The following is a 24,433-nucleotide window of genomic DNA, read 5'->3' as shown; positions in this document are numbered from 1 at the left end:
TGAAAAGAACGCCTGAGATTGCACTGCATAAGGGCAAATAAGGGTGCACTGTGTTGCCAGAGTAATACATGCTCTGGTTATCTCCCGCCTGGACAACTGCAACATGCAACATGCTCTACAAGGGGCTACCTTTGAATGTGACTCGAAAACTACAACTAATCCAGAACGTGGCTGCCAGACTGGTGACTGGGAGTGGCTGCCAGTCCTAAAGGATCTATACTGGCTCCCAGTACGTTTGCAAGCACAATTCAAAATGTTGATGCTGACCTTTAAAGCCCTAAACGGCCTCAGCCCAGTATACCTGAAGGAGCCTGAAGGTGTCGACCACAGCAAACTATGGCAAGTTCTTAAAGAAATGGGAGCGCCTGATCATCTCATCTGTCTCCTGATAAATCTCTATGTGGGACAAGAAGCTACAGTTAGAACTGGATATGGAACAACTGATTGGTTCAAAATTGGGAAAGGAGTACGACAAGGTTGTATATTGTCTCCCTGCTTATTTAACTTATATGCAGAATTCATCATGCGAAAGGCTGGACTAGATGAATCCCAAGCCGGAATTAAGATTGCCAGAAGAAATATCAACAACCTCAGATATGCAGATGACACAACCTTGATGGCAGAAAGTGAGGAGGAATTAAAGAACCTTTTAATGAGGGTGAAAGAGGAGATGATAGATAGATAGATAGATAGATAGATAGATAGATAGATAGATAGATGATAGATAGATGATAGATAAACTTTATTTCGGCCATAGGCCCATAATGCACTGCAACCAAGGATAAAACAGTTTAAAACCGACATACATAAAAACAATCAGACAAAATAAAGACATAAAAGAATCAGAACAGTCAGACAAAATTAGTCCCTCATACAAGGAACTTATGTACAACATTTTTAAACGTTTCAAAACGTTTCAAGTAGTTTTGTGGGGCTTTTAGCTATGGTTAAAACGTTAGTACATTGCAGGCCTTCATTTTTCATTACTCAGATCAGAAGGTTACTCGAGCGAAAGAGGAGAGCGCAAAATATGGTCTGAAGCTCAACAGCAAAAAAACCAAGATCATGGCCACTGGTCCCATCACCTCCTGGCAAATAGAAGGGGAAGAAATGGAGGCAGTGAGAGATTTTACTTTCTTGGGTTCCATGATCACTGCAGATGGTGACAGCAGTTCCGAAATTAGAAGACGTCTGCTTCTTGGGAGAAAAGCATTAACAAACCTTGACAGCATCTTAAAAAGCAGAGACATCACCTTGCCGACAAAGGTCCGTATAGTTAAAGCTATGGTTTTCCCAGTAGTGATGTATGGAAGTGAGAGCTGGACCATAAAGAAGGCTGATCGCCGAAGAATTGATGCTTTTAAATTATGGTGCTGGAGGAGACTCTTGAGAGTCCCATGGACTGCAAGAAGATCAAACCTATCCATTCTTAAGGAAATCAGCCCTGAGTGCTCCCTGGAAGGACAGATTGTGAAGCTGAGGCTCCAGTACTTTGGCCACCTCATGAGAAGAGAAGAATCCTTGGAAAAGACCCTGATGTTGGGAAAGATGGAGGGCACTAGGAGAAGGGGACGGCAGAGGATGAGATGGTTGGACAGTGTTCTCGAAGCCACCAACATGAGTCTGGCCAAACTGTGGGAGGCAGTGGAAGACAGGAGCAGTGCCTGGTGTGCTCTGGGGTCACAAAGAGTTGGACATGAGTAAACAACTAAACAACAACAACAACCTGAAGGAGCATCTCCACCCTCAACGTCCAGCCTGAAGGACATCTGACATCTGAAGACATCTGTAGGCAGCCTTGTATCAGAAGGTTTTTAATGTTTAATGTTTTATTATGTTTTATGTGTTGGAAACTGTGCAGAGTGGCTGGGGCAACCCAGGCAGATGGGCAGGGTACAAATAATAAAAATTAATGTCATTATTAATGTTATTATAAAATTATTATATATAATTAATGTTATTATTATAAAATGGTGTTGCAAAAATGTGTACTTATTTTAAAAATGTGCCTGAGGACTTAAAAAGAAAGCAATCACAAATAGATGTGAAAATGTGGAGAACCAATTTTAGGATTGAAAAATTGAGAAACTAAGAGAACCTAAATCCCCTACTCCATGTCTCCCATTACACTGTACATCCTCTGCTCCCTCGAGTGCAAACTTCATTGCCCATTTCCAGATTGTGCCAATGGGTCCTTGTGCATTCCACTCTTGGGAAAGAGGACTTGCTCTACAGCAGGTAAACCATGCCATTTATGTCAAGCCATCCTCTTAAACAAACTCCAAGCCTAACAGCCCTTCCCACAGTCTAAGTGCAGGCATCCATGAAGGCTAATTTCTGTATCACTGCAGTTTCCCTGGGAGGCTGGCTCTTTTGCCGTTCACCGTCAGCATTCCTTTCGACTATTCAGTCTGCACTTTGCTCTGACCCTGCATGAGTTTATAGTCAATTCAAGTTAGGACAATAAAGAGCACAGCCCACCCATCCTGTGCAAACCCGATTATCAATAAACGGGACCTGAGTGAGAGCAAAGATCAACGTGGGAAACTGCTTTATTGGGAATCAGGCCATTGGCCTATACAGCCACATGTCATCCGCATTTAACACTAAGAACTGGTGTCTGAGTTTGCTTGTTTTCATCTTTCCTCCTCATCTTTTTTCTTTTGTGCCATGTATTTTAGTTCGTAAGCCACAGGCCAAGGATTGTCGTTTTTTTATTGATCTGTAAGTAGCACTGTTTTTTTTTAAAAAAAAAGCTTTAATGAAAGAAATATGACAAATAAATGTAAAGCAATGCACTTCCATTCTGCTCTGGCTTCTCCACAATGTCATGTCTCAGCATCGTCTGCAAATGCCTTACAGGTCCTTGGTCCATCCATTGGTTCAGCAGCGGCAGCAGCAGCATCTCTTAATTTTTCTAAGCAGATCACCCCCCTCAGCCTTTGCTAGTAGAGAACCTTCTATCTGCCAATGCCAAGGACGTGAAAAGTGATAGCTCAATAGTGGAGTATGTAGCCTGAGTACAGCACGTCCCTTGACAGCTCCACAATAGATTTCAGGTAACAGAACTGGGGAAGACCTATGCCCCCTGGAGAATTAGTGTCAGCCAGACTGGTAGGCCATGGACCAGGGATCCAAAAATTTGGGTCAGCCTAAGGCCACTTCATGTGACCATGAAGAGCTATGGGTCCTCTCCCCAGGTGGATGCTATGTTTGCAAGCGAAACACGCTTTGCTAACCGGAGTCTAGAATATTGTTGGAGTGGGGCTGAGTGGAAGGGATTGTTGCATTTAAGGGAAGTGTCATGCAAAGCAATAATTCTGCCTTTGCCTATCGGCTGTCTGAGCATCTGGGGCAACTAGCAGCTGCTGGTGTCTGTGTTCTGAGCAATATGTTCCCACATGATATTGTGCATTTATTTACAACATTTTAATCCCTACTCCTACCCACAAGGGGCTTGGTGTTCCCCTCCTGATTTCATCCTCACAACAACCCTGAGAAGCAGGTTAGGTTATTGAAGAATGAAGATGTAGTTTGTGATTGTTTAGCCGGAAAGATCTGCCTTGAACTTTGGGCTTGTATACACGCAGGAGTGGCGAAGGCTTTGCATGCCCAATAGTCCCAGGTCCAGTCCCCTAGTGTTTCCACTTCAAAGGGAGCAGACCAAGGACAGCTGCTGCTAGCCAGAGTAGACAATACTGAGCTAGACAGAAGATCAGTGCCCTGAATCAGTATCATAGGTGCTGGCTCCCTGGTGTCCTGGGTGCCCAAGCACCCACAAAATTTCCCATGAAAGTGCCAGACACCACAAATTTCAGTGCCAGGGCCATGCACGCTGCATGGCACCCAGGGCCCCAGGGCCAAGCTGGCACTCCTAATTGGTATTGGGTGCAATATATTTCTTTTTGTGCCATTCCCTGTAGTAGCAATAACAACTATGCTAACACCAAACACTGTCACTTGCTATTTAAAGTTGGCAGCCATATTCCAAAACCAGCTCAGCCACACAGCAGTAATGATGCTGTATGGGGGTGGAATAAGTGTGGTTGTTCCCAGTTGTAGGGCCTATTGACTGCTTTTCATGTTGACATCCAGCCTAAGTTCAATTTGCTCTAAAAAGGATTAGATAGAATTAATGCTATATGCCCTCCTTTCCCCTTTTTCCAAAGAATGTTGAGCTGTGCACCTAATGAGGACCCCATAAAGGGCTATTAGGTCCAATTGTCCCAATTATGCAGAGAGCGCTGAAATTTCAGCAGAACAGAGAGGGGTGTGTTTCAGATTAGAAGTTGCAAGCATCCCAAATCCAGCTGGCCTTTTCTGTCGAGCCAGCATTCTTACAAGTTGTTCTAAGCCACTTGTTTGGAAAAGGGAAAGAAGATTTAACAAATTGGAGATTTGGGTGCTATCAAAGTCAGTATGTTGTGCCTTGTTCTGCCATGAGATGGAAACTCCCTCCGGGCAGGGAGATGAAGAGTCATGGGACGTCTAAAGGATTACCTCCCAAAAGAGTCATGAGACCGGTTTGAACAAAGAATCAACTCACATGCTTATCATATGAGACACTCTTCAGAAAGCCTGCAAGTCCTAGCCTTTAGAGGAGATTAAACAACCTAAGCAATAGAAAGGAAAGTGGGACAAAAGCTTAAACTTTAATTCTGGTTATCTCTGTTCAGTATCCATCTTTCCATTCTTCAGAGTAAAATGTTCCATGGAATAACAGGTAGGCTGACTTATTTCAAATTCCTATTTCATCATTGCCACTGAAAGTTATTTACGTGCATTTCATTTATCAAGATGATGATGATGATGATGATGATGATGATGATGATGAATGTTTTGGATGTTGAAAAAGAGGGTGCAAGAGCTGCAGTGATTTACCGGTACCTTAGGGTTTGTTGAATCTGGCAGAATTACTATGAAAGATATTGCCAGAGAAGATAGGATAGAGTAGCAGTGAAGTTTAGAAGCCAGCATGCTAAAGATGCTTTCATGAACATATGTGGGAATGCTGGAATGAGACCTTGGTATTGCAACACCTCCCCAAATCTATAGCCCCTTCCAGTCTCTAGGATTTAAAAATCCTGACCTCATTGGTGTTTGCCAGGGACGTGCAGGGACCACCACCACATATTGAGAATTAACCACAGTCTTCCCAACAAAATTCATGCTTATCTTAAATTCTTCCAATATTTCTCCTAGGAAGGAACCTCCAAATTTACCTTGATTTTGCTCTTGGCAAAATTTAGTCAGTCAGACGTTCTCATTCCAGATGTAAATGGATAATTTCTTCATTGACTCAAAATTCCCAGTAGCACAATCAGTGTAGCCAAGAAGCAGACAACATTCACTGGACTAATTAACAAAATAGACTGGTGTTCTCCGTAAGTCACAAATGTGTGGAGACACACACAATTTTTCAGAAAAGTTATCGAAACACTGCTTGCTTCCTCTGAAATTCTTGTGAACCTTCTCCTGACCAGGAAATATCCAAATGTGTCTTTAAATTTTAATTTGGGTGGTAACTAAATGAGGACATGCACACACCTTTAAAAATATTTGGAATCAGCTGCTAGAATATTTTTGGAGGGGGCTATAAGATCCAGGCAGATTTTGATAGAAAGATTCATGACCAGAATTGTGACTTTGGGTACCTATTTGTGGATTGGTGCTAAAAAAACAAAACTTGCTTTTCTCCAAAGTTATTTCATGGAGGAAGTATATTGTCTCCAAAACTGGCCATGGTTCCCATTTAAGGAGGTAAACCCCTCCCCACCCTGCATGTTTCTCATGCCGTATATTTCTACCCTCCCTTGAGCATCGTAAAAGGAGCCCTGGCCAGTGGTAGCTGGTGGGGTACTGCAATAGATTCTGATGGGGGGAAAACAAGCCCCACACCCTTGTTGCCAGGGGGCAGGAGGTGGAGGTGGCAGGAGGCACAAAGTGGCAGGCAGCTGGTGTCAGAACCACACAGCTCCTTGAACGCTGGCTTGCTTTTAATTCTGGAAGGGAAGGAACCATCCCATGTGAGTTTGTCCTTCTGGCCTTCATGCATCATCCAAGCAAGCCTTTATTCCCTGGCCTTTACATGGCACCCCAAGGGAAGCTTCGTGGTTGAGCTGCCTCCACAGCCAGCTAGTAAGAAATTCAACAAAAGGGGTTCCAGTTGCATCCTCTTGGGAGCTGCAAGATGATGGTGATGCTGAGACAAGAGGAAGGTCCATTGTTAACCACTGACCCGAGATGCACTTCCAAAGTGGCTTAAACTTTGGCATAAAATGTGGTGTTGTGGTTGATAGTGACCTTGCTGGCTGTGCTACATCTTTTCCTCTCCTGTTGAGCAGGGTAAGACCCTGAACACTGCCATTAATCTGTCATAATCCTTTCAGAGTTCTTTCATACAAAGGCTCCTGCTGGAAGTATACTTAGTTTCCCCAAACATCCAGGGAGCTATGGCTAGCCGTCTTCCTGGAGATCCCAAGAAGACATCATATTGCAGAACATCCCCTGGGCATTCCACAATTGTGTAGAGGTGAAGCCAAATCAGGAAGATGCCATTTCTCTAAGACTGTATATGTTTTCACTACAGTGTTTTCAGTGGATTATAATCAAGCTTTCGGTAAGGGGATTAAGCATCCTACAGCAGTGAAACTTCAAAGGCCTACTGTACATATGTTTGTAGGCTTTTCACTCCAGCAATTTATTGCACCTGCTTTTGTCTTCTCATTAACATGAGGAATATGCAGTATGCAGGTACCAGCTATGGGAAGAAATTAGTTGGCTTTTGATGTGGACCTACCTAAATCACACTTCCCGAACCAAAATGCACACCAAAACAGCTGTTCTTTAACATTTGCATTTTTCCAAATTTTGTGATGCTGTTCTCCAACGTAGGAATGCTTCTTTTAAAAGGGGAAATATATTAGGGGGAAATGTGCACAAAATGCATGTATCAGTGAAAATAATGTACAAAAATGCATTATATTGAGGGGAATTGTTTTAAATGTGTGCTTTATACAAAAATGCATACAACAATGTGTATGTTGTGGTGCAACAGTTAAAGTGTTGGACTAGGAGGGAATGTTCACTGTGTGCTCCATGAATGGAGGGTTGTTATGGTCCAATCTCCACATGTGTTGTTGTTACTTCTAGGGAAATGTAGCAGTTGGAGGGGGGTTGGGTGTGTGTGTGTGTGTGTGTGTGTGTGTGTGTGTGTGTGTAGTTGCTTTCCCACCCATGGGGTGGCAATATGGGGGCAGCAGCATTGCATGAGCTCAAGGTGTCTGGCACAGGTGCACATGTGCCAGACCAGTGCACGCACACAAGTTGTGCAGCGGGGGGGGGGGGACGACGTGAGCAGAAGAGGAGATTTAGGGCACCACGGATGTTTTGCTGGAGGAAGTCCCGCCGAGCAGCACTTCCGGATTCTGGATCAGACTGAACAGGCATGGACCTTTTTAGCTCTGTCTTGTACATATATATGTAATAAAACTCTGTAAAAACCAGTCACAGAGTTTGGAGCCCCTTACTCGTGCGAAACACCCTGAAGTCCTGACATCACCATTTGGGAAAACACAGAACAAGGAATCCTAGTTTGGGATAGTGAATGGTTTGGATTACTAGAATCTGGGGATATGCCCTTTCTTCCTTCTTCTGTGCAAATTAATAGCAAAAATTTTGCATGGTGCACACTGGTTTAACATCTTCATTGACTATGGCCCCAAATCTTGTTCCTGGTTCACTGAATTGCATTTGCCATTTTACTGCCCATTCTCTCAATTTGGAGAGGTCCTTTTGGAATCACAATCTCTCCTTTGTTTTAACCACCCTGAACAATTTGGTACCATCTGCAAACTTGGCCACCTCACTGCTCACCCCTTAACTTTAGGCCATTTATGAACAAGTTAAAATGTGCAGGTCCCAATATTGGCCCTTGGGGGCTCTACATCTCTCTATTTGGGAGAATTGTCCATTTATGCCTGTACAACTCCATTAACCCCAGCTGGTCCAGGCTGGAGGGCACCAGTTCCTCCATCTGTAGGTCTATTTGTCAGCAGCGAGTACTATATAGCTCAGTGCCAGAGGCCATGCTTTGTGTGCAGAAGCCCCCACATTCAACCTCTGCCACTTCCAGTTAGAAAACTCAGACAAGCAGGCAATGGAAAAGGCGAGAGCCTTCTCTGCCCCCTCCTAGGACTCAGGGGAGCTTCTACCCATCAGAGAAAGCAATACAGTGGTACCTTGGGTTACAAACGCTTCAGGTTACGCGTTTTCAGGTTACGGACCTCGGGAAACCCGGAAGTACCAGATAGGGTTACTTCCGGGTTTTGCCGCTCGTGCATGTGCAGACGCGCTAAATCGCGCTTTGTGCATGCGCAGAAACACCAAATTGCGGCACACGCGTGTGCTGACGCAGTGCTGCAGGTTCCACTGTACTTCATTAGCAGACCCTCCAAGGCTCCCTATTTTCCAGGGACAGTCCCAGATTTACAGGCATCATCCCAGTTTCTGATTTGATCCTGGAATGCCCACTTTTCCTTAGGGTGTCCCTATTTTCAGTGGAGAAATGTCGAAGGGTATGGAGTTATCTGACCCCCAAGCTGTCTGAAGGCAATCCTGTATAGGGAAGGTTTTTTTTTAATGTTTAATGTTTTGTTATGTTTTTAAATATGTTTGCAGCTGCCCAGAGCGGCTGGAGCAACCCAGTAAGATGTGTGGGGTATATAGTAAAATTATCATTATGGAATGGGATGTCCCTATTTTCATTGGAGAAATTTTCTAGGGTATCCATTAGTTAGACAGATAATCTGGCCTGGTATATAAGGCGGTGTCTTGTATTCCTAGTTGGCTGCTAGGTATACCCGCTATATAACTAATATACCTTTTCCCCATAGGATTCTACCCTGATCCTGAGGACTTTCTCTGCATGCCCCCATTGAGGGAGGCCCAGAGGGTGACAATGAGAAAACAGGTCTTCTCTGCAGTAGCCCCCACCTCACCCGGTTGATGGAATGCTCTTCCCAGGGAGGCCCACCTAGCAGCAATGTTATCATAATTTTATTATAATTTTGTTGCTAACAAAGACATTTCCTAGGCATTTGAGCAGCACCAATGATATGACACTGTACTGCTAAATTTGGTTGCTGTTTTGTTTAAATAATGCTTATGTGATTCTTACTGAGTGTTTTTTAAAAAAAATACTTTGGTTGTAAAATGGTTCCAGACTTTTTTTTTAAGTGGGAAGCAATGTATAAATTGAACTCACCTAACCACAGAGCCTAGGGCTTGCCGATCAGAAGGTCGGTGGTTCGAATCCCTGCAACGGGGTGAGCTCCCATTGCTTAGTCCCAGCTCCTGCCAACCTAGCAGTTCGGAAGCACGTCAAAGTGCAAGTAGATAAATAGCGGGAAGGTAAACGGCGTTTCAGTGTGCTGCTCTGGTTTGCCAGAAGCGGCTTAGTCATGCTGGCCACATGGTCTGGAAGCTGTCTGTGGACAAACACCGGCTCCCTTGGCCAGAAAAGTGAGATGAATGCTGCAACCCTAGAGTTGTTCGCAACTGGACATAATGGTCAGGGGTCCCCTTTACCTTTAACTTAATCTAACCTACTACAAGTAGTAGAACTTAATGCAGGACTCTTGTCTCCACAGTACAATGTAAAAGTTGACTTTCCTAACAGTCTTAAGAGTTAAGCACTCTACTTAGCTGGTTTAAGTCTCATCAAAATATACTATTCTGCTTTTGTTTTTCTTTTGTACTTGTAGTTCTTTTTTCTGGGGGTGGGGTGGGGTGATTTGTTTGACTTCCTTCGATCATTGTTATTTCAAATTTAACCAAACCTGCTACCATGTGTCAGTTTCACACATGCAAGGACACACCGTTTGAGACTACATTTGATCTTTGGAGCCCCTCTGTTTCTGGTTAATAGGAGGTCGGGAAAAGCCACCACAACAGATGCTCTTAAGATGTGCTGCATTTTTGTAAACTAGCTTGCAATACATCCTTTCTTCAGGTAAACATCACTATCTACCATGTGACATCAAATTATTATTATTTTCTTCTTTCCCTCCTTAGGGTCAAAAAGCTTGGATAGAAAAAACCTTTTTCAAGAGGGAGTGTATCTACATAATTGCCAACAGCAAAGATGCTACCAGGTAACCCATCTTCTGCTTCTGCATGTTGGTTTTGCGCACCAAACAGGCAATCTTTTGTCAGCAGCAGCAGGAGGAGGAGCCTTCATGGGAAAACCGGGGGGGGGGGCAGGTGCTCTCCCTCCCCAGCATTTGGGGCAATCACTTTCATTGCTCAGACACAACTAGGGAGTGTCAGCCAGGATCAGGCTCCAGGCAGCTGGGCTCCAGGATCAGGGGGGAGCTAGAGTCAGTGCAAGTGGAAAAAAGGAGGAAGCTGGTACAAACAGGCAGGTATTGTGTACCAAGGCAGGAGTAGATGGCAAGAGGGCAAAAAGCAGGTGCACATTAAAAGACATGCAGAGGGCAATTTCTAAGGCAGCTAGAAGGCGCAGGGGGCTATTTTATTTTTAAAAATTGGTATTTAGACAGCATTCTACGTCATTAAAATGTTGTGACAGTGTTCAGAAGTTTAGGCAACTTGCTCTTGACTAGGGCTTTATAAGGCCGGGTAAACTGTGACTGGCCCTTGAGGTCAGCTGGCAGGCTGCTCAGGCAGGCTGGCTCTGCAGCCTAAGTGGTACCCTTGAAGCAGAGAGCTCAGGCTGCCAGCAACTCAGAAGGTAAGATGCTGGAGTCTGGCTTCTGGGAGCCCCAGCTGAAAACCTTCCCCGCCACCTTATAACTGAGAGAGAAAGGGCAGACTTCTAGATGGTATAAGCAGACCTGACAGTTTGCTGCGTGTCTGCCTGTGTGTGCAGTGACTGCATGGAACTTGGCAGAAGATGAGCATACTTTTGGCCCCAGAACATGCTCTGATACGTGATTTTTATTCCCTCCTCAGGGTCTAACTGATTTGCTTCATCTTTTTTTAAAAAAAACAACAACCCAAAACTTGAATGCCTGAAAAATTGCCCTGATTAGTCAGGTGTCAGGATTCCCCCACTCAGCATTAAAACTGCAGATGGACAGCACTGTCTTAAAAGAGAAATCCTCCCCCTTTCTCATTCAGGAGGGAATACCCATTCTAAGAAGCTGCAAGCCATGTGCAGCACCCCAAAACAAAGGAAGCGAGCCTTTTCTTTTTACTTGTATGAAAATATATGCAAAATCAATCCATTAATTAATCTACTAAAACTCCTGTGATCAACTAAGTCCCCGTCCTGCACCACAAGGGGCAACATCCCTATTAGATTTTTCAAACAAAAAGAAGGGAATTTTCTAAGCTGGGTGCAGGATCACAGCTGTTCTTTGCCCTCAGGTGCTGCTGTGGCCAGCTTCTTACACAACACATCCCAATTCCTCCGAGTATAACTGCAAACAAGAATGAAGAAGAAGCAACGAAGCAGGTGGATACTCAGCCTGAGAAGTGGTTTGTCAGTAAACACACCCAGGCAGTCCCAACTGATGCCTATGGAAGTCTTGAGTTCCAAGGTGGAGGGCACACCAACAAGTCCATGGTACGTGGCAACCTCTATTTCACCAATAGAGACAATATAGCCCAGTGAAGAGAGGGGTAGATTTCCGAAGCCTGGCAAGGGGAATGTCTTTAGAGTGGCTGGGGAAACCCAACCAGATGGGCAGGGTATAATTAATTAATTAATTAATTAATTAATTAATTATTATTATTATATGATCAGATTCCAGTTTTTGTTTCAAGTGCGTTTGGGAAAGTGAATTCTTCCTTGTTGAGGCCATGTTGAGGGAAGCCCAAAATGTTAAGACTGCTGACATTTGTGAAGCAGTGCAGAGGTAAAAGGTGCCATTGAGTTCCAACTGAGGAGGCTTCCCAGTAAGCAAGGATAGGGGAATCCTCCATATAGCAAATGGAAGCGAAAAGGTTGATTAACCTCTTCTTCCTTACATCTGGATTTAGAGATGCGTCTTTGCTGTTGTTACAGCTATCAATTGTATCATCATAAGTGACGCAGTCCTGTCCCCCATAGTCCGCCATTTGTTTAGATTGGGCAAAGACACCTTGCATCTTTGGAATGGAGCTGAGCGCCTTCCTCCCCCTCCCCTCTCTTACTCTGGAAACATTAGCCTGGTCTTTTATGGTGCCACAAGATGCCTTGTTGTTTTGTCATTTATGTTGCATTTGCTACCTTTGCTGTGTCACTCTGATTCGCCTGTGCACATGCAGAGTAGCGGTATCTTAGAATGATCATAGAATTGTAAAACTGGAAGGGACCCCAAAGGTCATCTTGTCCAACCCCTTGCAATGCCAGAATCTCAGCTAAAACCTATCATGAAACTCTGCATTGCATTATGCTTGGGGCCATCAAATAAAAAAGAACAGCAGTCGATTTAGGATAGACAATAGAAAATATTTATTCATACAACACATACTTTCCTTTCTGCAAGACCCGGTGCTGTTGGCCAGTGACTCTTATGACTTTAAAAGCCATCTATCAATAGCTGTTAGTTGCATTAGCTGGCAAAACCTCAATATTCAGAGGGATTGTACCTCCAAATGCTAGATGTTGGGGAGAAACATTAGGAGAGAGTCATTGCCTTCATGTACTGCCTTGTGGATTTGCTTTGTGTGCACCTGTTTGGCCAGTATGGGAAGCTAAACTTGGTGAACTTTGGATCTGATTGAGGAGCATCTGATACATATATACTGCTTAATCAACAAAACCCTCTAAGTGGTGTACATAAAACGACATGAAATATTCTTTTAAAACACTATTAAAATCACACTGCAGAAAACAAATACACATAACATTTATCAAGATATAGGTAAAACCAGCAGTTTTGCAACAAATTTACATAATAAAATTATATGTCTGGCCAAGATGTTTTTAGCAGGCACCGAAAACAACACAGCAAAGGCACCTGCCTAATATCAGTGGACAGGAGTTCCAGAGTTGACAGTGCTGCCACACTGAAGGATAAATTTCTTGCAGACGTTAAGTGGCATTTACAAAGGGGTAAAGAGATCCTTTAAGTAAACTGATCCCAGCTGCTAAGCTGTTTGTGTCCACCTGCCTTGCAGTACATCCGAGTGTCGTATGACACAAAGCCAGACTCGCTGCTCCACCTGATGGTGAAAGACTGGCAGCTGGAACTCCCCAAGCTCTTAATATCCATCCACGGGGGACTGCAGAACTTCGAGCTGCAACCCAAGCTGAAGCAAGTGTTTGGGAAGGGCCTCATCAAGGCGGCCATGACCACAGGTGCTTGGATCTTCACCGGGGGAGTCAGTACAGGTGAGATGTGCACTGTCGGCCTGCTTATTTATAGGCTCACCTTTAGTTGATGGAAACTATTAGCCTGTCCCCAACATAATGTTTTCTTGCCAGGATGGTGGGGAGAGATGAGCAGGGATTTAATCCAAGGGGCTGTAACTGTGTCATTTTCTTGCAGAATGAATTAACTGTGCTCAGTGTGCTCTTAAGGACAACGCAGACGCAGACTTCCATCCCCTTTCTTCTCCTCCTTTGGCCTGTGCTAGGAGCCTTGCCAGAGAGCTGTATAAATCCCTGTTTAAGAACCATGTCTGCAGTCAAGGTTCAACAGACAACACAGTTAACAAGACATTTTTATACCATTTTCAGTTTCACATGGGACACCTCAGAGAACAAAACGAAACGATGACATCCTGCACTCTCTTATATTCAACCTTTGTGCATGTGGAGCTTCTTATTGCCAACTTTTGAGTTTTAAAATACTAAACCACCTCAAAACAGACAGAGTCAGGGCAAAAAGTGGAGTGTCACATACAAAGGTGGAAGAAAAGTCATAACCTTGCAAGTTATGTGAAAAGCCGGGCCAGTTGCAGTGGGTTGCATGTGGAACCACGTGGAAGCCAGACTGCCAACACTGGTTGCTAGATAAGGCAGGGTTTTTATTGTGCTTGTGATAGAGGGAGGCTGGGAGGGTGAGGGTGAGAGCAGACCTTTAATGAGCTGTAACTCTGAGGTGCCCATCCAGGCACACAACTGAAATGGAATGGGACTCAGTCCCAGTTAATAAGTTCCATCACTTTCGTTGGGAATGAGTCAAGACTCACTTTTGCTGGGTGGAGGCTTAAAGTGCTCAATTCTTTCTAAAGACTTGGTGCGTTTAAAACCTTTTAAGCAACCTTCCTGAAAATGTTGAGGAACATGGTGTCTCCTCCATTAAAGAAGATTCATAGAGCAAGTGCTCACTGGAGTATCTTAATAAATGAGAAAGGAAGGGGGGTGTTCTTACTGGAGAAGGCCCTCTCTGTCTCCCTCCGTTATGTGTGCAGCTGTCCCACAGGGAAGACTCTAACGGACTCGATCCCTCCTGTAGGTGTCATTCGCCACGTTGGAGATGCCTTGAAAGATCATTCTTCCAAGTCCAGAGGACGCATCTGTGCCATAGGAATTGCTCCGTGGGGCATTGTGGAAAACAAGGAGGATCTGATTGGGAAAGATGTAAGTTCCCACACTTTCTGTGGATTTTTGCCAGATTCTTTTTTTTAATAAACAGTTTTATTAGATTTTCCAATTTAAATACCTAACCCATCTTCCAATTATACAATATAAAAATATCAATTAAACATTTTTCCAAATCTTCTGCCAAATTATACAAATTTAGCGACTTCCCATGCTCCAGACTCAGAAGGCCTCTGGCCCTCTTTTTACGTTGCAATTCTTTCCCGTTGTCCAGATCTTATTCAATAATCTTGTTTTCCTTCTCTTCTTTTTTCCAAGTCACTGAGTCCCTTCCAGCTAGCAAATTTTAATCAAATCATATTTAACTCCATATGAATTTATAATATAGTCCCCTTTTATGATTTTAGCATAGTCTCCTCGCACGCTGGCATCCTGCCAAGACCGTCTGTAGATCCATAAATCTTCTTTACAGCTAGCGACCCCAATCCTCAAACAGTTCCAATAAATCAGATGTTTCTGCACACAGCAGCCTTTTTAGGGAAGGTTTGCCAAGCCACAACCTTATACACAAATCTAATGTCTTTATTTATGGTTCCTTCCTCCTTTGACTGCTGTTACGACTGGTTGTCTCTTAAGATGGCTGAAAGTGCTTTTAAAGCTGCGTCATATCTCAGCAGTTTCTTGACAGGTTTCCAACTGCTAACGAGCTTGCTTCTCTCTGATATCCATAAATTTAGGGAACCTTCGACCACATTCCAAACAGGTCCTCGATTATAAACTTTGATTATTATTTATATTTTCAATTCACAAGTCTAATTCCAATTTCGCTTGCTTTTTTAAGTAGATATAAAACACAATTATAAAATTCCAGCCTCCCCCTTCTGTTCCATCGCATACCTTCTAATCTGATAAAAGTCATTCCTCAATCCTTTGTTTTCTCAGTGGCTGTAGTTTGCAGTATAAATCTCCTCCTTTGTCTGAAGCATGTCCACGACTCATATCTAATTTCTCTCTTAAATCATGGAGCTTGTTTTCGCTCGTAAAGATGGTGTCAGGGGGATCCGAACTCCCACGGGGGCTTTCCACCCAGGGCCCCCCCGCTTCTCCCTTCTTCCAAGGTTGAAGCTGGTAATGGGCCACTGCGGGTGAAACTGCATACCCCCATACCCTGGGGGGGCTTTGGGAGGCTGCATACTCCCCTCGGCAGCCTCATAAATCAGCCTGTGGGGTCGGAGAGATGGAATTTTCAGCCATCTTCTACTGCGATCCAAGCGGAACTGATTTTTGCCAGATTCTCTTGTTCTCACTCCCTTTGATTTGCTGGGATCCCTTGATTCTTATCAGCAAATCAGATAATGCATTAAAGGGTTGCTTGTGCAGCCTTATGCAGCACTGCATCCAGGGGTCAGGGCAGGAGTTTTGAAGGAAGGGAGAGGATGGTGGTTGGCACTTTTTGTGCATTCTTTTGTCAACCATGTTACAGGCAGAAATCAACAGCTTAGAGATATGCAGCACCATGCCCATTCATTTAAAAGGAGGCAATCTTCACAGAGCTTTGAGCTTTGGAGGCCATTCTCATAGGCCATTCTCATAGGCCACATTCACACAATACATGTAATACATTCTCATAGGCCACATTCACACAATACATGTAATACAGATGTACACAATACATCTGAAGAAGTGTGCATGCACACGAAAGCTCATACCAAAATAAAAACTTAGTTGGTCTTTAAGGTGCTACTGAAGGAATTTTTTTATTTTACTTCGATCCAGACCAACACGGCTACCTACCTGTAAACAATACATGTAAAGCACTGAAGTTTATTATGGGTGCTAAGAGTTGTTAGGGGACCCCCCCCCCAATTCCCCTCTAGAGATCTCCAGTTCCCTATGTTCCCTGGGAAGAGGGGTTGACTGTTAAATCGTTCATTTTCTCTTTGCCTTTAGCCACCTTTAGCTCAGGTTGAATGTAAATCTTTTTGTAAATCTTAATAATAATAATAATAATAATAATAATGTATACCCTGCTCATCTGACTGGGTTTCCCCAGCAACTCTGGGCAGCTTACAGCATATATAAAAACATAGTAAAACATCAAACATTAAAAACTTCCTGATACAGTGCAGCCTTCAGGTGTCTTCTAAAATTTGTGTAGTTCTTTATCTCCTTGACATGGTGCAAAGCAGGTGCAAAGCAGGACTGGTGTTGGGCATAGCTTCAGAGCCCACAAGTCAAGCAGAGAGGCTGGGGGAGGGAGCCCAGCATTTGGCCACAAGGTCTAAGGATTCCCATCCCTGGTTTAGTGTTACATGAATGACATATCCACCAAGTGTCCCGATTTTCCAGGGACAGCCAAAGAATTACAAAAGCCACCCCAGCTTTTGATTTGATCCCAGAATGTCCCTATTTCCTCCACTAGTGCTGCCACCACCAAGCTCAGGGAGGACGATGAGCTGGCACTTCTCCGGAACGACTGGGGTGGCAGCTGTGAGGGAGCAACCTGTGGCCTCTCCATGGCTGCTGGAAAGCAGCTGAGGAGGAAGAGAGGTTGCCACCCCAGAGGCCCAGTCCCAGCTCCCTGGGTGGGAAGAAAGGAGGAGCAGGGCACAAGGGGTCTTGTTGTTTTTAATGTTTTGTGCATCTGCATCTAATCTTGCCCCTTTCTAAAATTTATTTATTGGTGTGTGCTTTTCTTTTTGTAAATCCAGCAAAGAAAAAAATAAAAATAAAACCAGGATTTTTTAAAATATATTTTATTGAAGTATTAAATTAAAACATACAAATCAGTAAAACAAATTAAACAAATCAAGCATACCAAACAAAACATACAAATCAAAATCATGCACATATACATAAAATCAAGTAAGCACAATCAACACTCCTCATTATCAAATCGTATGGCCAATACTCCAACTAACATATCACAGAGTTGTTGATTCTCTTAACCTATTTTTATATAAAGCTATCAGTATCACCTCGATATAACTCCTCTCCAATCACTAGATTTCCACTTGTCATGCTCTCGAGTTATTAGAATATTTTTCCTTTACTGCTTTCCAATATTTCTTATCCCTATATTCTGCACTTTATTTCACATATCGCTTTTATATTTTGATTTTTATCAATATGGAATATTAGAAGTAGACCCAAGACTGCAGTGTGGGGCATTGCTTTCTCATATGCTCACCAAATTTTTCCCAACTTTGGTAAAATTTTTGGTTGCTGCATCCTCTGATTGAATCTGTTAATTTAGCCAGATCTATAAAGCTAAATACCTTCTCTTGCCACTCTTTGATTTTTGGTACCTCTTGCTTCTTCCAGTATGTTGCAATCAAAATTCTTGCAGCAGCAGTTGCATAAAAATTTTCTCTAAATAAACTAAATAAAACCAGGATTAAGAGGTTTTCTCAGGATGGTGGTGGGCGGGCGTGCTGTGTCCTGTTGCTGAAGGGTGGTGGAAATGTTCTGTAGGGAGGGGGGAGAAAAATGGGAGATCAAGGAGGATCAGTTGGGGGGGAGTGAGAAATGTCTCTATTTTCATCTGAGGAATGTTGGAGGGTATGGAATGAGCCCCAGCCCCAGGCGTTTCCACTTGCAAACAAATGTGTGGATCAGAATATGGATTAATCAGATTTTGCACATCTCTGGACAGTGTTCTCGTCTCTGAAATGTATCAAAATGCAATTTGAAATACATCTTTAAAATTTAATCTGTTTTTAAAGAAATGTTTATTTTGAAAGGAAATAAATATGTATTCCAAAGTATGTGGTGTATGAATATGCAAATATTCATGGAAGTTTGAGGAGGGGTGGGGATGCAGTGGGACAGAATAGGTTTATGCGCGAACACATGCAACAATGACATTATGCATTGTCAAATCCACATTTAAAGTACCAGTAACCACAGTTTTCCTTAATTTTTCAGACATAAACAGGACACTGCTTAGTATGAAAGCAATCTCCTCCTTGCCGCTGTGCCAGAGGAGCAGCATAGTATGCAATTCTGAGTATGGCTGGATCTCATTCATCTAGTGCTTTAGTATTAGGTCTCTTGTGTGCAGAAAAAAGCAGAATGCAAATATTAGTATCAGTAAATGTTAGTGTTTGGAGTCTTGCGGCTTGGATAGCTGGGATAGAAGAGAATTCAACAGCTGCATTTTTCTTATGCCTGTATGACAAGCTGCAGCTAGCAAACAGGATGCTGAAACTTGGAAGCTGAATGGAATCCGTTCCGGAAGTCCGTTCTACTTCCAAAATGTTCAGTTTCCAAGGCGCAGCTTCCGACTGGCTGCAGGAGCTTCCTGCACTCAGTCAGAAGCCACAGAAGCCCCATCAGACGTTCAGCTTCCAAAAGAACGTTCGCAAACACTCTCTTCTGGGTTTGCAGTGTTTGGGAACCAAAACGTTCGACTGCTAAGGTGTTTCTCAACCAAGGTACGACTGTATATTCATCTGGGCCACTGAGATTGCCATTTACTACTCCAAAGCCAGGAGCCTTTTATACTAAGCTGTCTTTCACTTTCTGAACGTGGCTTCACTGGAAATACTGTCCAGAGGGGAGGTCCACACCGCAAACAGTTTTATACCAATTTAGCTTTATATCAGTGTTGGCTGAGCAGTGAGATCCTTAGCTTCAACTTTACCTCACACACCCACGAATTAAGCAAGCCAGAACCTTTCTGCCCTCCCTTTGCAATAAGAAGATAATAATCCTGGCCTACTTTGCAAGCAAGTAAGGGCCACTGACATAATGTACTTGAAATGCTTCAAACCCTCTTTAAAGTGCCATGAAAATGCCGAGCAATTCAGAGCCCGTGTGGAAGAGCGGCAGGGGGGAGGGCAGCCTAATCTACTTCACAAGAAGAAAGAAAATAGAAGAATGGGGGTGCTGTGTGCTGCCCCGGGAACTTTACAGGACAAAAAACAAGTAAATGAATAACTGTCATGGTTCACCTCCCCAAAGGATTCTGGGAATTATAGTTTGGCAAGGTTTTTGAGAGATCTCTAGCTCCCTGATTACAGTTCCCAACGATTCCTGAAGGAGATGAAATTACTGTTTAAACTAGTCGAAGTCCAATATTCCCAGAATCCAGGTGCAAGTGCAAATCTGAGCCAGTTTTTATTTGTTTCTATTTTCTTTTTAAATTAAAAATGCCCTTTTCTTTTTGACAGGTGACAAGAGTTTATCAAACCATGTCAAACCCACTAAGCAAACTCTCTGTGCTCAACAGTTCCCATACGCACTTCATCCTGGCCGACAACGGCACCTTTGGCAAATACGGGGCAGAAGTGAAACTGAGGCGCCAGCTGGAGAAACACATCTCACTCCAAAAAATCAACACACGTAAGTAACGAGAGAGATATCACTCATTCACGAAACAGGTCGCTGCTGAGAATAACCTTAGGGGTATAACCCCCTATCAAAAATCTGTATAAGATCAATAGACCTTACCAGGGCCGGGCCAGCAATGAGGTAGCAGGATCCACAGGGCCAACAGATCTGCCCCCCCCAAGAAATGTATCACTCGTAGATCCTTATTCCCCCCCCCTTGTGCTTAATGTAGAACTTCACTCCCCCTTCTTCCTGGGAGGGGGGAATTTTGTGGTTCACCTGAGATGCCAAAATGTCTTGGGCTGGCTCTGGACCTTACTGAGAGAAGTCCAACAGGAAGAGCATTGGCATCTTTCCTCTGGGATGCCCTTCCTCCCACCCCCCCACCCCGGTGCTCTTTCTGTCAGAGTGCAGGGGCTGGTGACTCGGCTTTGCATCCCCTGCCCAATGCTATCCAAGAGTGATGAAAGTGGCTGGCAGAGTGGGCTATATTCGTGGTGGTGAATGCAAGTGTATCACCCCGAGCAAATGCAGCAAGGAATCGTGGGAAATCCCAGTTTCCTGCCACGGATGCCTATATGACGCCCACGGCTGGTAAACACACATTTGTTGCTCCCACACGTTATACGTATTGACTTGTAAGTGCACATTTATTTGTTTATTGGCCTCAGCTGCCAGCACTTTCCGTCTTCTGTAGATGTGCAAGCGCACTGGAGGTCTGAGAGATAAGCCCTGAGAGGCAATATACCCTGTATAAATAGAATGGGTCCTCTTTCTTTCTTTCTTTCTTTCTTTCTTTCTTTCTTTCTTTCTTTCTTTCTTTCTTTCTTTGTTCTTCGTACACTGAATTACACTGCTGCCTGTCAAATCAGTGCCCTGAATCTGAAAACATACCAAAACTAACAGGCCTTCTGCTGCCAGACCCATATTCAAAACTGTGCATGGATGCTAATTGCTGCCCTTGTTGGCAATTCTGGCAGAAAGGCGGAGGCATCTGCTGGGCACATAGGTTGACTTGTCAGCTCAGGCTCAGAACCTGCTCTGGTGCCCAGGCTCAATCCCAAAATATGAATTACAGAGGTGTTTCTCTCCCTCTCCTGTAACTCGAGAAGAGTGGCTTATCCCATGAAAATGAGAGGTGGTCGTTTTGGGACAGACAATAATGGGATTCAGGACATAAATATGGAGTTTGTTGCCACAAGATGTGAGGAAATCTTAGTTGTCTTTAAAAATGGATAAGAGAAATTCATGGAAGAGGAGATGAGGCCTGTCTGTGGCTTCTTGCCACGATGACTCTATGGAGCCTCCCTGTTCAGAAGCAGCAGGCTGCTGAATACCAGTTGCTGTTGAACAACAATATGCCCTGCTTGATCCTCAGAAGCAGGGCATTGGACTTCGTGGAAAGCATGACCACCATGGGGCTGTCCCTGAATATAGAATCATAGAATCATAGAGTTGGAAGAGACCACAGGGGCCATCCAGTCTATCCCCTGCCAAGCAGGACACACCATCAAAGCATTCCTGACAGAAGGAAGGAGACTCCACCACACTCCCTGGTAGCAAATTCCACTGTCGAACAGCTCTTACTGTCGGGAGGTTCTTCCTAATGTTTAGGTGGAATCTTCTTTCTTGTAGCTTGAATCCATTGCTCCATGTCTGCTTCTCTGGAGCAGCAGAAAACAACCTTTCACCCTCTTCTATATGACACTGTGAGGGACAGGAGCTATAGACTGCCCCCTCCCATCGTGACAACCAGTTCCTCTCCGAGCACAAGCGGGAGCGGGGAAGGAGATGAGTCCAGCGGGGAAACAGGAAGTAGGGGGCAGGGCTCTGACAGGGTCACAGAGCCCCTGCGTCGACCGGGAGAGGAAGGAAGGGAGAGGGAAAAAGGGAGGCAGGAAAACACGGCTAGAAGACCCCTCCCTCCAGTTCCGGAGCTGTGCATGAAGAAAAGGGGGAGGAGATTGGGGATTCCCAGACTACTTTGTTGGAAAAAGACGCGGGAATCCCCATTCCGGGGTACTGACCCAGACTGAGAACATGTACATTGTACAGCTTCTGCACTGTAAATAGTCTGCACATAATAAAAGCATGAAAAGGCAACGTGTCGGAGTCGTTACTCTAGAGTAGCCGCCAGCGACCCTGTGACAGACACCCTCCAACTCATAGTCGTGGACATGCCTTAGACCTGGTGTTTACCTCTATTTACCAGTATGTGAGTGATCTGACACTAAGTAAAAGCAAAACAATTCTTTGGGGATTTTTTTGGGGAAGCCACAACAGTTTAAAGTGGTAGTGAAATGCTGTAGAGGTATGGTGGGAATTTGGCCTGGATTTTGTTGGACTCTGATCAGCCAGTATGGCCATGGGTCAGGAATGATGGCACCTGGAATCCCACACCATGGGCCAAGCATGGAAGGCCACTAGGTTTCTCACCTCTCCCTAGAGAGGAGTCTAAAGTAAGCGTATTGCTGGTTTGGAAGTAGGGATATGGTGTTCAAAGTGTTCTCTTCCCCCATCTCCCATTTGTCTAATGTGCATTAAGAAGGCAATGTGGGGTTTCGTCTGCTTTTTTTGTTGTTCAGCTTTTACATCTTGAGACTAATCTCCTTATAATTCTGCCTGACCCTCAGCATTTAGAATTTAAGCACCTACTTCCTGAGGACATATCATGCCAAGTGCAAGATAATTATTTTTCTACTTTTAGTCCTCCAACTTCCTGACATGTGACCAAGTCTGCCTGGATCCTGTGACCTATGGGCTTCCCTTTGTCATCCTATGCCTGGAGATCACAGTGAGGCAGGGACTGCAAAGGGGGGCTCAGCTGTCAACGCCGACCGACCATTATTTGCATCCTAACAATAAACAGCCAATAGTGCTCTTTAGGAGAGCCTTTAGATGGCTGTCATTTTGCAGGCAGCATGTCTACACAACAAACTCAAGCCATTTCTATGCCACTGTAACTGCTGTGCCCTCTATTGAGTTTTACGAGCAGGCTCTGCTGTTCATCAAAAGTACTGTACAATTTCACAGATTATTCAGAAGCTTCTCCTTGTCTCATGCCCTGGTATTTGTACAGCATCCTGCTTCACTGAGAACCTGAAGTTTCCACTCTTTCAAAACATTCACTTGGTGTTTAATGGTCTGTTTGGTTTGTCCTACAGGGCTGGGGCAGGGGGTCCCTGTGGTTGGACTGATAGTTGAAGGTGGTCCCAATGTGATATCCATCGTCTTGGAATGCCTGCGTGAAGAGCCGCCACTTCCTGTTGTGATCTGTGATGGTAGCGGACGAGCGTCAGACATCTTATCGTTTGCACACAAGTACTCAGAAGAAGGAGGGTAAGAACAACTGACATGTTAGAATTGGGGTAACGTAGTGGTTAGGAGACTGAGTTCCTATTCATACATAGCGCCAAAGCATGCTGTGACCAGCTACACAAACACTGTGTGCACACTCTCCTTCCTCTTGCTTACCTTATTTCCATGTTCTCGAGAAACCACAATTTGCCACTTATCACTGAACCATTATTTAGCACTATGTGAACAAGCCTGATCAAGCCATGAGCTTGAGTGCCCCCACTCCCCCAGCACATGCCAGAGGAGATGGGAAGCACCCTGGTTTAATCTAACCACAGTTTGCTGCTACATACAAACTTGGACAAACTATGTTTAGTTTCAACCTGAAGGAGCGTTCCCACCCGCATCGTTCTGCCCGGACACTGAGGTCTAGTACCGAGGGCCTTCTGGCGGTTCCCTCGTTGCGAGAAGCCAAGTTGCAGGGAACCAGGCAGAGGGCCTTATCGGTGGTGGCGCCCGCCCTGTGGAATGCCCTCCCATCAGATGTCAAAGAGAAAAACAGCTACCAGATTTTTAGAAGACATCTGAAGGCAGCTCTGTTTAGGGAGGCTTTTAATGTTTAATAGATTATTTTATTTCATTTTTCTGTTGGAAGCCGCCCAGAGTGGCTGGGGAAACTTTATTGAACTTTATTGAAACTTTATTATTAACTTTATTGAAACAAGTCATGGCTAAACCATGATTTCTGATCTTGACTTGTTTTGATGAACCATAGTCTAAAAGAAACCAGTTTCAGCTTTGGAGATAACAACACATCACAGTGAGCTTAAACAGGGAAGTGGACATCTTCCAATCTCTTCCTTGTGGTTGGATTGGATGAGGAGAGGGGAGCTGGGAGTACTGAAGCTAGAGGCTTGTGCATGGTACCTCATTTAGTATAACATCCAAACCAGACTGTTATGTTCAAACAAATCAAACTACAGTTTTAGCTGTTTGGTGCATGTGAGGACTAGGAGATGAGGGAGTGCACAACAGAAGGCTTATTTGCATGGTGCAAAACCTGAGCTGTTGACCGAGGTTCCAATATTGTCTCCTCTATGAACTTGCTGGGAGTCTCCCCAGCCCCTCTGAGCGGCTCCCAATCAAATATTAAAGCAATACAGCATTAAAAATTAAAAACTTCAGGTGTCTTTTAAAAAGTAGGATAGTTGCTTGTTTCCTTGACATTGTTGGAAGGGCATTCCACAGGGCAGGTGCCACTACCGAGAAGGCCCTCTGTCTGGTTCCCTGTAACCTCACTTCTTC

General features: G+C 44.2%; 1 protein-coding gene across 1 annotated transcript in view; it reads left to right on the top strand.

Moving 5' to 3' along the window:
* Positions 1 to 6,453: 6,453 nt before the first annotated feature.
* TRPM1 (transient receptor potential cation channel subfamily M member 1) overlaps positions 6,454 to 24,433 on the top strand; it is a 57,133-nt gene continuing 39,153 nt past the window's right edge. The window contains exons 1-7 of the mRNA XM_088657230.1: positions 6,454 to 6,619; positions 10,075 to 10,154; positions 11,392 to 11,590; positions 13,129 to 13,342; positions 14,412 to 14,536; positions 19,672 to 19,843; positions 22,996 to 23,170. Of these exons, the coding sequence (XP_088513356.1) occupies positions 6,575 to 6,619; positions 10,075 to 10,154; positions 11,392 to 11,590; positions 13,129 to 13,342; positions 14,412 to 14,536; positions 19,672 to 19,843; positions 22,996 to 23,170 (1,010 nt within the window). The 5' untranslated portion in view covers positions 6,454 to 6,574. The remainder of the gene's footprint in view (positions 6,620 to 10,074; positions 10,155 to 11,391; positions 11,591 to 13,128; positions 13,343 to 14,411; positions 14,537 to 19,671; positions 19,844 to 22,995; positions 23,171 to 24,433) is intronic.

The sequence above is a fragment of the Zootoca vivipara genome, chromosome 13 (genome assembly GCF_965207765.1).
Source record: "Zootoca vivipara chromosome 13, rZooViv2.hap1.1, whole genome shotgun sequence".
Lineage (NCBI taxonomy): Eukaryota > Metazoa > Chordata > Lepidosauria > Squamata > Lacertidae > Zootoca > Zootoca vivipara.
This window is presented reverse-complemented; position numbering and strand designations above follow the sequence as displayed.